The following is a 14986-nucleotide window of genomic DNA, read 5'->3' as shown; positions in this document are numbered from 1 at the left end:
TTAAAAACAGACGAGATTTTTTCATGTTGTAATGTACATTATTTGGCTTTCATTTGTGACATAGATTAAAACTTACCATATTTGAAGTTTCACTCTTGTACCACTCAGTGTTATACACTTCACTTTAAAATCAATGCCTAGAAGAAAGAAGAAAATCTGTAACATTTCTGATAATAGCACGGATTTCCATTTGAAGAATGTTTCTCAACTCTAGTTATTGTGCAGTTTAAAACAGAAAATGAAAAGGAATCATATCAAACAAAGAATAAGGAACCATACGCATTCAAAATGGAAGTCAGAAAGAAAATTATTCAGTGGTGAAAACAGTTGTGTGTCAATTCATTACAATAAAAGCAATGGATGGGCTTGTCAAAGCAAAAGATATTCTGACACTACGTGTACATGTACATATTCCATTCATAGGCATGTGGCAGGACAGCAGCCTTATGGGTTAGGCGCATTAATACTAGGCAAATACAGTGGTGATTTCAATTGTTTCCAGTTTCACCACAGAACAGCTATAGTTAGCAATAAATGCTTACAAAGCTGTTACATGCAAAGTGCCATTTTTCTGTTTTTACTTACAAATTCCTAAAAAAAATAATCTATGGTAGCATGAACAGGAACAGAAATTAGCTGTATTAATTAAATGCAAAGATGAGCATACACTGAATTTCATTCAAATCAGCAACATCTGTCTCTACAGTCTTAATCTCTCTTTATCCCAAATACAGGGTGTTAATGCTAAAATCAGGCATTAGCACTTAAAAACAGTGCCATACATTGTCTCTACATACATTACACATCTTTCCTTAAAGATAGTTCTTACTATTTGTAGTGTTCTCATCTACTCTACTATCCAGTTACTATTCCAGTTGTGGTAAATGATTCCTGGATTTGTAGGCTGTTGCAGCTCCAAAATAAGGCTGGAATCTGCATGCTATCACTGCTGCCTTAGAGGAATAATGTTCCTCTCCAATTACTCTACTGCTGAATATTTGAAATACTTTTGAAATACTTTTTACTGGTTTCTCTGCTCAGATTTTCCCCCTACAATTTATGAAGGTTATTTCTGTCAGCTATGTTAAGTAAAGGTAAGGTATCATTGCCATAGCAGGTAGCACAGCCTTCCCCATGGTCAAGAATCCACAAGGTCAAAGTACAGCCACAGAACTTCAGGACAGCTTGTCACCCATAGTGATGCCATTCGAAACAACTACAGAAACTGAAAAAGCAGTGTTACTGCTAAAAGGCTTTTGCTGGCAACAAAATAAAAATGCAATGAAAAATACTTTCCCTTCCTTTTTTTTTTTTTTTTTTTTTTTAATTTCTGAATGTATTGCGTGCAAAATGTTGAAAAGTATGTGCTCTCATACAAGATTCCAAGGGTAATAACATTTTTAGGTATATGTGGTAAAAGAGTTTAAAATTATTATGATAATCATGTCCTTCATTTGATGAATTTTTACTGAAGCTTCAATGACAAGGGAAGATGAAATTATATAATCTGTGTCTGTAATTAATATCACACAAAGCTTCCTTGATGGAATTAAGAATGTTAGCTGGAAATGAAATTTAAGCCAAATTTGTCTGTGTGCTCGTGTAAGTTGAGATTTGAATGTTATGGAAAACATTTGCTCCTGAAATTCGCACAGTTTTGTTTAATTATCTGCATAGCTTTCTACAATTGATATCAGAGCACTTGAGAGGGACCAAGCAAGCACTGGAAGGCTGGAATGTCACTTTCAAACGATGCATTGGGAACACAGAGAAAAACTATATTCCAGCGAGGGATCCCCAGCCCTATAGGAAACAGTTCTGATTTGATGTACATTTTAATAATAAATTGATATAAGCTTTTTTTTGTTTATAAGAAGGGAAGCAGAGTGCTGAATCAGGCTAAACCTTAATCTAAATTAAAATAAGGCATATTGACTTCTTAAGTCAACTTCAAAATTTATTGACCTAGAAGGTCAATGAATGTTAGTGAAAAACAGAAGTCGATACGTTCTGCATGCATGAATTGTTCATGTCTTTATATGAAATTTCATGCAAACTTAGCAAATTGAAAAGACAAAAAAGAAAAATGAGAAATACAATGCCAAAGAGACAGCACACAGATTTCAGATGCATTTAAGTCCATGTACTATGTAAGATGAACAACATAACAATGCCAGCATTGATTACTGCTCTTGAGATAAACGTAATTTGAATGCAAGCTTGTACTTGCTTCTCTTAACCTGTCAAATTATACAAAGAATGGGTACACTGGGTAAAAACTCAAATTCTAGTTGTTATGTCCAAGTTTTATAACCATGACATTAATTTATTTTCTTTATACTAAAAATATTATGTATGCCCACAAGAGGACTGAAGCACTTTAAATACAGCAAGGCCTAAGAAGCATTAAAATAGCCAGCCATATAGGAATTCAGTTGTGAATTGCCCATCCCCCCCCTCAATATCTATGAAACAGTCTCTGACCGTCTACAAAAGTCCTCTTTCAAGAGGTTTTGTGCAGCCTGCCTACTAAACAGTGGGCTCTGATGAACCTAAAGAGGTTCAAGAAATCGAAGTGCAAGGTCTTGCAGCTGGGTCATGGCAGCCCCTGCTATTAGTACAACTTGGGTGATGTAAGGATGGAGCACAGGCCTGCCAAAAAGGACTTGAGGTACTGGTGGGTGGTAAGCTGGACATGACCCAGCAGTGTGCCCTCACAGCTCAGAAAGTCGACTGTATCCTGGGCTGCATCAAAAGAAGCGTGGCCAGCAGGGTGAGGGAGGTGATCCTGCCCCTCTGTTCTGTGCTGGTGAGGCCTCACCTGGAGTACTGCATCCAGATGTGGAGCCCTCAGTACAGGAAGCATGTGGAGCTTTTAGAGTGTGTGCAGAGGAGGGCCATGCAAATGTTGCAAGGGATGGAATATCATTCCTATGAGGACAGGCTGAGAGAGCTGCGGCTGTTGAGCCTGGAAAAGAGAAGGCTCTGTGGAGACCCGATATCGGCCCTCCAGTATATGAAGGGGGGCTATAAGAGGGAAGTGGACAGACTCCTTAGCAGAGCCTGTGATGACAGGACAAGGAGTAACAGTTTCAAACTAAAAGAGGAGAGATTTAGTGCGGACATAAGGAAGAAGTTTTTTACAGTTCGGGTGGTGAGACACTGGAACAAGTTGCCCAAATTAATGGTGGATGCCTCATCCTTGGAGACATTCAAGGTTAGGCTGGATAGGGCTCTGAGCAACATGACTGAGCAACATGACAGCTGTGGGTATCCCTGTTCATTTCAGGGGAACTAGACTACATGACCTTTAAGGTCCCTCCAACTCAAAAGATACTATGATTCTACGAAAACCACAACACACTTTTCACCCTGATACATCTGAGATGGTCCTGATATAAAATGCTCAAAAATATTCCTGTCCAGATGGAAAGGGAGTTTGAGCAATTCAGCAGAAGGCTGAGATCCTGGTGAGATGTCCTGCACAGCAATAGCCAGGGCAGAGCTGAAAGGAAGAGCTGGAAGCTCCTGGCAAGCATGAGACTTAATAACTAGGTTGCTGTTGTAATGATCTCATCATCTAACAGCAGCTGGTGAAAAGAAATCCACTGATGTGCTGTGAGTGCTCATGACTGGTGGTGGACTTCAGCCCATGAAACAGCTGGGACTCACTTTTCTGTCCCCAGAGCCACCTTACCTGAATCGAGTATCAACTGTGATTCTCCTATCCAGCACTGAGCCCTTACCATGTTGGTGCATCACTTCAACCAGACACTTCTTTCCTCTATACATCAAGGAATATCTGAACATGAGTAGTATCTGAGTGGTCACAAACACCAAAAATCACTGTTTTGCTAAGAAAAACAACTCATGGGAGAAGATAGCGTGCTAAGAAAGAGTGCAGAAATCCAATCAGAAAATAAACAAAAAAAAATTAAGATGAGGATTACAACTAGGATATCATTAATTTTTGCTGACAAATTCTATTTCCTGAGTAAGTATTGGGGTATTCGCAGAGATCACAGAATTTTAGGGGTTGGAATGGACCTCAGGGGTTCATCAAGTCCTAATGCAGGTTCCCTACAGTAGGTTAGGGAGGATTTACACCTCTACAGACTTTCCCACAGAAAACATGCCTTTGGGACCACAGTCCAGCAAAATAAAAGCCTTACAGACTATGAGATCATGAGCCTACAATCCTATTCACTTATATCCAAGAGGGCTTTTTCTGTTCATAAACTTTCCCTGCGGCGTTATATGCAATGCCATTGTTTAAACAAAAACATTTATTCTTTATAGCCTACTACAGCCTACCATTCACAATGCAATGCATCTGCCTTATGATGCGTATAAGTTTAATTAGAAAACTTTAACTGCTTATAATTTGCCCAAACTGCATAATTGAGGAGGAGGAAGGGCACCCATCCTTGAGTGTTTAAGTGTCACATAAAGGGCTTTCAATGAAAATTTACTGTGGACACTTTTTTTTTTTTTTCATAAAATACATAATTTAGAAAATTTCACTACTGGAGCCTAGCTGGATTTTTTTTTTCCTGAAATAAGACTCAGATTTTTTCTAGTAGCACAAACCCGTGACTCATGACAATATAGGATTCTTCACAGCCGCAAGACAACCTTTCAGCTTCTTTAGCTGTGACCCTTTGCCGCTGATGGTGGTGGTGACATACAATTTTGTCAGGAAATGCAGATGTTTGAACAGCCTGGATAAGCTTTCCGCTACTCTTAAAAGTGTTCCAGCTGGACAACAGGTAGAGGGAAAGCATCAGATGAGCACTCAATAGGCTGCACAGCAGATAGGGCTCACTGGGCTGAGCCTGTGTGAAACTGGCATGCAGTTGAAAACATTTATTTTGATAGTGTCGACAAAGAGGAATAAGACACGATGATTAAAAAAAATCTGAACTGTTGCAATGCATCTTCTTCCTTTACACCATTACTGACCACAGCTGTGCTGCAAAGATTGAAACTTCCATTTTCTCAGCTGTGTCTGTCCTTGAGAGCACAGAACTTCTACCTTGAACATGACTATTGTGGAAACCATCATCCACAGTCCCATTGAGTTTAAGAGTCCAAGCTCTAATGTGTTTTGTAAAATGGAAGTAGGAGGAATGCAGTATTTCAGATCACATGCAAGTAACAAATATGACACGTGAGGTATTAATTTCCATTTCAGATAACCATATGCTAAACAAGTTTTTAAATCACTCAATAGGAACAGTAATAGGAACAGTAATAAAACTATATAAGATTATGTTTGGTCCACAAAAGAGTTTCATTTTTGCTACTCTTTAAACTCTTTCAACCTACAACAGTACAAACATATTCTCGGCGTCATCAGTACATCAGAGTTTTTTACTCTATGGTCGTCTGAATTAAAAGTAAGAAGAATCTGTTCCAAAATAATAATCTCAAGGCTAGGAATGCAAGTTCTAATACAAAGTGTATTGTTAAAGCTGATGTTTATTTTCATGGATCTTCCTTGAGAGTCCTTGTTAAAGTTCATAATAGACTGCCTGCTTAAGGACCCATTTCACTATGCTTTTGTTTGTGATGGTTTCAGAAGATGCTTTGTAAGAAGGTTCAGGAGAATGGGAAGCAGTTTAAACCCTGACGTGAGGAAGTCTCTATATACTTAAAAAAATGAAGACTTCCCACTCAGAAATCCATAAAATGTCTGCATCATGCATGCTGAAGGTCAGCTCTCCATTCTGAGGGTAACAAAGGATGGGGCAGTGGAAAGCTGGCCGCTGGATGGGGAATGCTACATCCTCTGCATTCAATGGGGATGATCATTTCCAACTGAACAGTGGTTCTGCTTCAGCAGTGACATATGTAGCTACTTATAGCAAACGATCTTTGACTTTACACCATCAAAACGCATTAACACAAAGTCAAGAGTCTTTCTGCCAGGAAAGAGGGAGGAACTGGGAGTCTTATTGAAATCCGAGAGCTCTTTGAAGTAGAGGCAGTTTTCCCTGCAGGCACAGCGGTGTGCCACAGCCAGGCCTCCCGCTGGAGCCACGAGCACCAGTACAACACAAAACAATTGCCTCCGCACAGGAAAAGCACAGTGACAGGAGCTGGAGCGAAGCGGTTTTGGAGCCAGAAGCACGAGCACTGCCGTGCGCCCTCACAGCCCGGCCAGCCCACCCGGCAGTACCGCTCCAGGCACCCACACGACGTTGGCACCGGGCACCTGCAGCAAAGCCGGGCAGGCACGGACAGCCCAAGGAGAGAAGGAGTGAAAGGGGAGCGGGAGGGACGGAGCCAGGGCTGCGGGAGAGCGCGGGCAGGGCCGGCCCGCGGGGAGCCGGCACTCACCGATCGTGGGCAGGTAGGAGGAGGAGGAGAAGGCGGCAGCCGCGTTGGGCTCCGTGTACCTCCGCACGATGGAGGTTTTCCCCACGCAGGACTCCCCGGCCATCACGACTTTCAGAAGCAGCGCCGACCTCCCCTCCGCGCCCTGTCCCGGCACCGCCATGACGGGCGGGAGGCACGAAGGGCCGGGCCGGGCGGGGACCTCAGCGCCGCGGCTGGCCCGATGTCACGGGGCAGGCGCCGCCTCCGCCCGCGGGGCCGCCAGCCCTGCGGGGCCGTGCTGAGAGGGCGAGGCCGTGCCGTTAGCTAGCTGGCTTCCCCTTTTGAAGGCGGGCTGCGGCGGCGGGGAGCGGCTCGGAGTGGCTGGAGGCCACAGGAGCACAGAAATACGCAGTCTGCTTCTTCTTTACTTCCTAGCGCTAAAAACCGAGACAGAGGAAACGAGCTTGAAGAATTTCCTCTTTTTCACTTTTGATTTGTAATTGACTGTCACGGTGACCTGCGGCATGAAAACCAAACGAACGTGTATCTGCCGTATCTGGTGTTTTTAGTGGAATTCCAGTGTCCCCTAGCCATCTGTTGATGTGCACTCTGAACTCATCTAACATGAGGGATTTAGGAATGGGGTGTAATTTGAATTCAAAGTATGAATAGATATTTCATAGAATCATAGAATCATAGAATCACTAAGGTTGGAAAAGACCTAAAAGATCACCCAGTCCAACCGTTCACCTATTCCCAATAGCTCCTACTAAACCATGTCCCTCAACGCAACATCCAGTCTTTCCTTGAACACCCCCAGGGTCGGTGATTCCACCACCTCCCTGGGCAGTCCATTCCAGTGCCTGACCACCCTTTCTGAAAAGTAATACTTCCTCATGTCCAGCCTGAATCTCCCCTGCCGTAGCTTGAAACCATTCCCTTCTCTGAATATGTTTTTCACAAAACATTTACAAATGTTTGTCTAACTCTGCAATGACTCTCACGACATTTCCATCTTCAACCCTTCAAACAGCTCTTCAATCAGTTCATATAGACAGAGCAGCAGATTTGACACGCTATGTGGTGAACCCTGGAGTTCCACTTATCATAGTTAGGGAAGTCCTCTTATCAGATGCCCCATCACTCCCTTCTCAGCCACATACAAACCTGCATCTCAATATGAAACTGGTTAGCCACAAAGGACTTTGTGGTGGCAGATTTCCGAAGGATAGCATCAGCTTGTTTCTAAATCAGTGCAGCTTCCTACATGGATGGGAAAAAAAAATCCGCAATAAATTGGTGAATAATCACTACAAATGAAGGGTGAGATCACTGGTGGGTTAGCTCATCTTCTCAGGATATCTGTGAGACATTACAGTGTAAAAAAAACCCACTACTGCCAAAGAAGATATCGGTCACAGTATTCCGTTTGGGGACAGAGAAATACTGTGCATTGATAAGACTAAAAGACTAAAAACATTAATTTTATGGAAGCATTTGGGGAGCTCTTCCTGTACAATGAAGCTGTAAGTGTGTGGCTTACTTACTTCAACAAAATGAAGGCTCAGAGGAACAGCATTGCTGTCTATCACGGATTAAACAGTGAGAAGAAAAAGGTATTTAAACAAAAGAATAAGGGAAGGAATAGATATACAGTGACCATGAATATATCTGAGCTATGAATTATGAGGTTTCTAGTGGCATTTCAGAACGTTCATTCAGTTGAGACCATCAAGAGACAAATCTTGATAAAGACATAACATGATGAATTGGTTAGGGAAGCTATGACTGACTGCCTGCTGCAGGGAAGGACTGACTTTGTAAACCAGAATACTTCCTATGAGAAATGTCCCCTAATTTCTAAGCAGTTCTAGAAAGTTCTGCTTCCTCATGCAGAAATGTGAAGCTGCTGTTGATTATCCCGGATCTGAGGTATGAAAGTTCTAGCATCTCCTGGTAGTTCTTATGGATCAGAGATGATGATTCGTACGGACAGTCTGTAATATTTATGGATAATTTAACATTTGAAACAACAGCTATGTCTCCAGTCAGCTATGAATCAATACCCCTCCAGTCACTGAAGCTCTCTCCAGTTCTCTTCTCTGAATATGTTTTTCACAAAACTGCCTTCTTCAAATGAGGGCAACGCTGCAGCTGCCTAGAGCAGTTAGGTTTAGATGACAGTGCGGACTGATGGTATTATCAGAGATTATACTGAGACATCAGCTCAGTCTTTACCCTGTGTTGTTTGTCGGGCAACCAATTTAAATTAAAAGGACCTCCAGATATTTTGTACATTCATTTTTTTTTATTCATGAGCAGTATATAGGCAGAATTCTAATTAATTTCTTAATGAAGCTCCTAATGCCCAAGTTAACTGTTGCTATCGGTAAGATACGATATCACTTTCCTCATATTCCTATCCACAAGGGGACAGTGTTTCCATCTGTTACCACTGACTACAGCAATTTAAAAATTAGCTCCTTGAAAAGCTACCATTCAATTCAATGAATCAAATTTCACTTGTTTTAAGACACACGTTTCGTGATTGCAAAAAATTTCCCATCTTTCTAACCTATATGAAGTTATTGAATTTATAGAACTAAATAAACTTAAGTTAATGAAGCCGATTACTTGAAAATGATGAGTGTGTGGCTACAAGAAAATCAGTGAAAAACACAAAGTTACCATGACGTACATTGATATAGTCTTGGAAAGAGGTATTCTTGCTTCTTATTTATCTTTTTTTTAATATATATCAACTGTTTGCATATCTTTGTCTCTCTTTTTCCAGTAACATGATAAATAGTAATAATAATATCATCAGCAGAATTGTAATCGTATTTTAATGGGATATCTTTTCATTTCAATGCAGAAAAATGACTAGAATTATTAGAAATTAGTTTTATAAAGAGATTATTATGACATTGTGTTTGACATTATGACATTGTTATGACATTTTTCATTGAATACTTGTGAATGGTTAGTATTACTTTTGTACGTACAGAACTTATATTTTTTCTTATATGAAATGTATAGTTTAGGAGTCTGTTAGTTTACTCTTACAGAAACAGCAGTTTTCTGGCATTTTTTCTCAGAGTGCTTACACAAGTTTTGGAATTCAGCTCCTATTAGACAGAATGTGCACTAATTGCAGAATCACTGAATCACAGACTGCTTGAGGTTGGAAGGGGCCTTTGGAGATTACTTGGCCCAACACCCTGCTCAAGCAGAGTCCCCTACAACACATTACTGAGGATTGTGTCCAGACAGCTTTTGAATAACCCCAGTGAAAGAGACTCCACAGCCTCTGGGCAACCTGCGCCAATGCTACATCACCTACACAGCACAGAAATACAGCCTTATGTTCAGAGGGAGTCTTTTGTGTTCTGGTTTGTTCCCATTTCCTCTCATCCTATTGCTAGGAACCACTGTAAAAAGTCTGTAACCTTCCTCTTGCCAACTGCCATTCAGATCCATATGGACATTGATCAGTTCCCCCCAAACCTTCTCCAGGCTGGACAAGCCCAGCTCCCTCAGCCTTTCCTCAAAGGAGTGGAACTTCAGTTCTTTCATTATTTTAGTAACCCATCACTGGACTCTCTTCAGTAGCCTCACATCTCTCTTGAACTGAGCAGCCCCGAACTGAACACAGTAGTCTCTATACGGCTTTACAGATGTGGCAGAGTAGAAGGGGGATCACCTCCCTTGACCTCCTGGCCACACTCTTGTTAATGCACCCCAGCATCCCATTGGCCTTCTTGACCACAAGGGCACACTGCTGGCTCATGACCAGCCTGCTGTTCACCAGACACCCAGGTCCTTCTCCTCACTGTTCCTTTCCAGCATATCAGCCCCTAAACTGCACTGATACATGTGGTTATTCCTCCCTGGGTGCAGGACCTTCTCTTACCTTTGTTGAATTTCAAGATGTTCATCTCTTATCTCCCCAGACTGTCAGGATCCTTCTGAATGGCAGCACAGCACTCCAGGGTATCAGTCACTCCCTCTCAGTTTTGTATCAGCAAACTGTCTGAAGAGACACTCTATTATTTCACCCATGTCAGTGATGAATAAGTTAAACAATACTAGTCCAAGTATTGACCCCTGGAGGAAACCACTAGCTATAGGCCTCCAACCAGACTCTGTGCCGCTAATCATAACCCTCTGAGCTCTGCCAGCCAGCCAGTTCATAAATCAAACTATCTGTACCCTCATCCAGTCAACACTTCAAGCTTGCCTATGAGAATATAATGGAAGACAGACAATGGTGAAGTCCAGCACCAAACTCTGATGATGCATCGATGAATTGTTACAGCAGCTGATTTTTCATATCACCAAATCCCTGCAAAAAGTGGATTCACTCGTCACTGCAGTCATGAAGAGTACTGTAAATTACTCTGAATATATTAAGAAACTAGAAATATTCTTCAGCAGTATATTTCATGCCAATCATTCAGCATGATCTTGTCTCTGAGCTTGCTTTGGATATTCTTGAAAGTGACCATTATAAAAAAACAAACAGTGAAAGAGACCAAAATAACTACAAGCCAAGCCTCAGAAAATTGCAGCTTTCAAGTAAAGCACTGATTCTGAAACATGATGAATACATTACAGATGCCACAGACCTCCTTAATGAAATAAGTCTTACCAAATATTGCAAAGGGGTTAAATACAATTCCATTTGACATTATTTTGGTGAAATATTAGAATACTAATTAAGTTAAAACTGTTAGTAGCATCTTCATTTACATTTTCCTGAACTGAATGGTATAAGCTGAAAACGGTAATGAGCAGAAAGAGTAAGGCTTAATACGGGTTTTAAATTCTCAGTTATAAGTCACTGGTCATGCCAAAATTACTCACTGAATAGATTCTGTTAAGTGACAAAAGTTAAACTCTTTGGTTTCATTAGTGTTAAGATAAAATTACTTCCGAGTGGACAAAAGTGAGGCAAATCATTCATGTTAGGCAAAACAGGGTTCACTAATCCCTAAATGAATTCCTAGGCCAACCATAAAGTATTTTCGTTATTTAAGAGACAGGATTCAGTGTTAAACTGGAGTATAATTGGAGTGTAATTTTAAGAATGTTAGCAGAGAAGAGTGCATCTCTCTGAATTGGAATAATTCAAGTGTGAGATTGCAGATGAATACTCTTTGTTGAAGAAATGATTTCAATAAGATGCATTTTCTTTTTAGTTGTTCGTGACCCTTTTTGGAGTTGTATGGGCTTTTAACTTTTGGTACCTATTGGTTCAAAGTGACATTTCTTGCCTAGTGATAAGAAGGTCAAATATTAGCAGAACAAAATAAAATCTTGTAAGCCTTACATCAGGGGTTCTGTCTGCTTCAAAAACTCAGAATTGAAACCAAAGAATGTTGCACTCAGGTCTGTCTCAGCATCATTGCTCTTGGGCCCACAAAGGTTGCTAGCTACAAGTTGCTGTCAGCAGCTTCAAGAACACCTCTCTTCAACAAAAGTATTACGTTTTCTATGATGGAAAAGTTGGTCTTTCTTCTGCATCTCTTCTTGTGCTGTACGATTTTTTTTTTTCTGAATCTGAAGCAGCAGAAGGAATTTTAGGGGAGTATCATATCTGCCATCTGTATAGGTAATAAAGTCCTGATTATACCTGAAGTTCACTCAGAAAAAATCACAACATTATGCCAGGGGTGCAAATGTTATTTTCTTCATTAGCTTGCACCTACATCATCTCTAATACTGAAATATCAGTAGCCAAGGTATCTCAGGGATGAACAGCTGTCAGTCATCCATTGTCAGCCTTGCTTACTGAGCAGCCTAAGAAATATGAACTTCAAATACTCACTCTTCTTCCAGTCACGTGGACTTCCCTGAACTCTAAACTGTGCTTTTTGGGGGCCATTAGTTAGTTAGCTATGAAAAAAAAATTCAAAATCATTATTTAATGTTTCATTTCTAAATTAATTTTAGGAATCTAAAAGGTTATCCAGCCGCACAAATGCTAAATGGAAGCTGCTGGATCTTCAGAAATTCTGAAATTAATTTTGTTGCCTACGTACAGAAACTTAGAAAATTACGTATTAGAAGCTGATTCCTTAGAAAATGTGTTTACCCTCTATGTATTTCATAGAAATCGCTGTAACATATTTTTATCAGAAACATTGGAAATGTTGTCTAACCCATCATTGTTACCTAACCTTCAGTTTCTGTCACTTGGATTTTGGCAGGAGTGAAACCAAACTCACCATTTTGCTGTAGTGTGTGTGCCCTGCTGTGGCCAGTCCTGCCAGCTGCCATGTCTGGTCGTCCCCTTGCTCAGCAACATGTACTCTGCCCAGGTCCCTTCTCAGTAGTGCTGCCAAGTGGCAGCTGCTGGTGAGATGCCTAGCTGAGGTGGGGAAGCCATGGTCAGGATGAGCCAACTTCTAAACCGAGGCTGCATGAAAGGCCAGCCAGGTCCTTGTCCTCTCAGCATGGTGCTTAAGATGGATTGTCACTCCAGCTTCAAGGTGACTCTTTTGCTGTGGCAGGCTGCAGCTTTGTTGTCAGTTGTGGAGCAGCATTTTTCTAATAGTGATGCCTGTATCTACTGGAGATGCCTTTCTCTGCCCCTCATGTAACAAGCAGGTCAGCAGGTGGCAAGAAGGTAATCTTTCTGGGTATGAGAGAATACAGCTGCGCCCAGACTTTACCCAAAGTGCAACATGAGCATGCATCCCTTCGCTTTTGGCCAGAAAGAAATGATGCTGTCAAAGAGACCTCACATTAGGTCTGCACCACACAAAGGTGAAATGAACAGGTTCCACCGACTGTCAGAGCAGCTGCACCCATCTCCAGTCCTTGATAGTTGTGAAGAGGGAAGGAGGAAAGCGGGGATTGGACAGGGTACATTCAAAGCTGGCATTTTCTGGGCTTCTTTTTCAAAAGCTTGTGTGATTTGAAGTCACCTTCTCAGGTTGTTAAAGTGGTCTTGATCAGTGCAGGCTGTCTGAATGGCTGTCTGGAGCATGGAGTACTTTTCATTTTATTTTGAGGTGACTGTTCTCTGATTTAATACAGGCTGCTGTTTTTACGCCCGTGTTTACCAGTTGGACTGTATTTTCCTATATATCAAAAGCACACATTTGTGGTTAGACCTTTTTAACGTACCATATAAATCTATTTAAGTGAATAAATAAATAAACACTGCCACGATGGATTAAGAGTGAAAGATTGCATTGATGGTATTTGAAGTAAAAATGTTTTGGAAGTACCACTACCCAGTCATCTGTAAAAATGCCATATAGGCACATGCACACACAGTACTCTTGCAGTTTTTTTCTTCAGATAAATGTCAAGAATGCAGAAGTCTGCTTTCACATAAGTGTATGACATGTTCTTTAAATCCACAGTGCAGTTGGCAGACACCAAAGCATCTTCCATTAATCCTTAAAAAATAAAATAGCAGTTTATTTAGCATTCTAAAAAGAACAGTGTAAGGTTCTTCCTAGAAAAGGCTTCTGTAAGAATAAGGCTGAATCAGTAGCAGCTAAATCTGTTGTAGATAATATAATTTATGTTGCTATGCATCATATTAACGACTTTAAAACAATGTGCACATTACATATTTTTTTCATTTGCAATTTAGAATTCTCAGCATAAGAGGTGCAAAGACAAGGATAACCCACGTTTTCCATGAGAGATTCATGAAAACTGAAAAATAAGGTCTTTTAATAGTTCATGATAACTGTTTTTCTTGGTTTAAGTGTAGGTTTTAAAAAATGGTGCTCATTGTTTTGCTTGTAGTTCTTTCACGCATGGACAATCATGCTGATGATGCATTTACTTCAAGTGAATTTTCCAATTGAAAAAGTGCTCTTGAGCAGTTTAAGTACTATGAATCACCAAAAACTCATCTAAGTCCCATAAAAGCATTGGCTGCAAAAACCAGCCCTGAAAAGAAGACGTATTGGGATTGTTCTGCATGATTCAGCTAAACAGAAATGCATTTTGTCATCACAGAGGAATTTGAAGAATTTGACAGTTCTGTAAAAATGAAATTATAATCTGATAGAAAGATAGGAATTAACTCTTCTGGAACCCCCCAGTTATATGTCTCAGTCATTCCTCACTGGTCTGAAGCAGAGGTCCTAGGTGTGAGAAGTTCCCCCTTTGAAATACAGTTTTGTATTTGTGTGGAACATATTTAATTCCTCTTTCGTTTTTGTTCTGGTATTGTCTCCCTTCTTTCCTAGTTAGGTTTGGCTGTTTGGGGGTTCTCTTTTTCTCTGTAATCACCACCCGCACCATTTGGACAATTGATATTTCTGAGACAGTGCCTTGTTAGCGAGAACAAACGCAATCACTTCACTTCATGTATGATAACATTTCCATTGAAACAACTTTAAGTCGCAAGTATTTCCCAGGGAGCCATTATTGATTTTAAAGTCATTATTCAGTTCCTAGGTAATTTTTATTTAAAGCTACCTGTAGAAGCAGATAGAACAAACTACTAAGCTTCTCAAAGCTGTAAAATATCTATTGATAATTTCTAAATGTTAATCTATTGTCTTAGATTTTTTTTTTTAACTTACAAAATGACATAAAGTTGCAAGTTGAAAAAAAATAATGTAGGTATGCTGAGCATTTTTTCAAAATGGATGTAGCTTTCTGTATGTCACATAACAATGTGTTGCTTGCA

General features: G+C 40.5%; 1 protein-coding gene across 1 annotated transcript in view; it reads right to left on the bottom strand.

Annotated features, from left to right (window-relative positions):
- LOC306945266 (ras-related protein Rab-10-like) overlaps positions 1 to 6502 on the bottom strand; it is a gene marked incomplete at both ends in the record, with an annotated part of 30190 nt that extends 23688 nt beyond the window's left edge. The window contains 2 exons of the mRNA XM_079533981.1: positions 77 to 137; positions 6343 to 6502. Coding sequence (XP_079390107.1) covers positions 77 to 137; positions 6343 to 6502 — 221 coding nt within the window. The remainder of the gene's footprint in view (positions 1 to 76; positions 138 to 6342) is intronic.
- Positions 6503 to 14986: the final 8484 nt, after the last annotated feature.

The sequence above is a fragment of the Tetrao urogallus genome, assembly GCF_951394365.1.
Source record: "Tetrao urogallus genome assembly, chromosome: 3".
Lineage (NCBI taxonomy): Eukaryota > Metazoa > Chordata > Aves > Galliformes > Phasianidae > Tetrao > Tetrao urogallus.
Note: the sequence above shows the minus strand (reverse complement) of the source record. Positions and strands in the feature narration are given on the sequence as shown.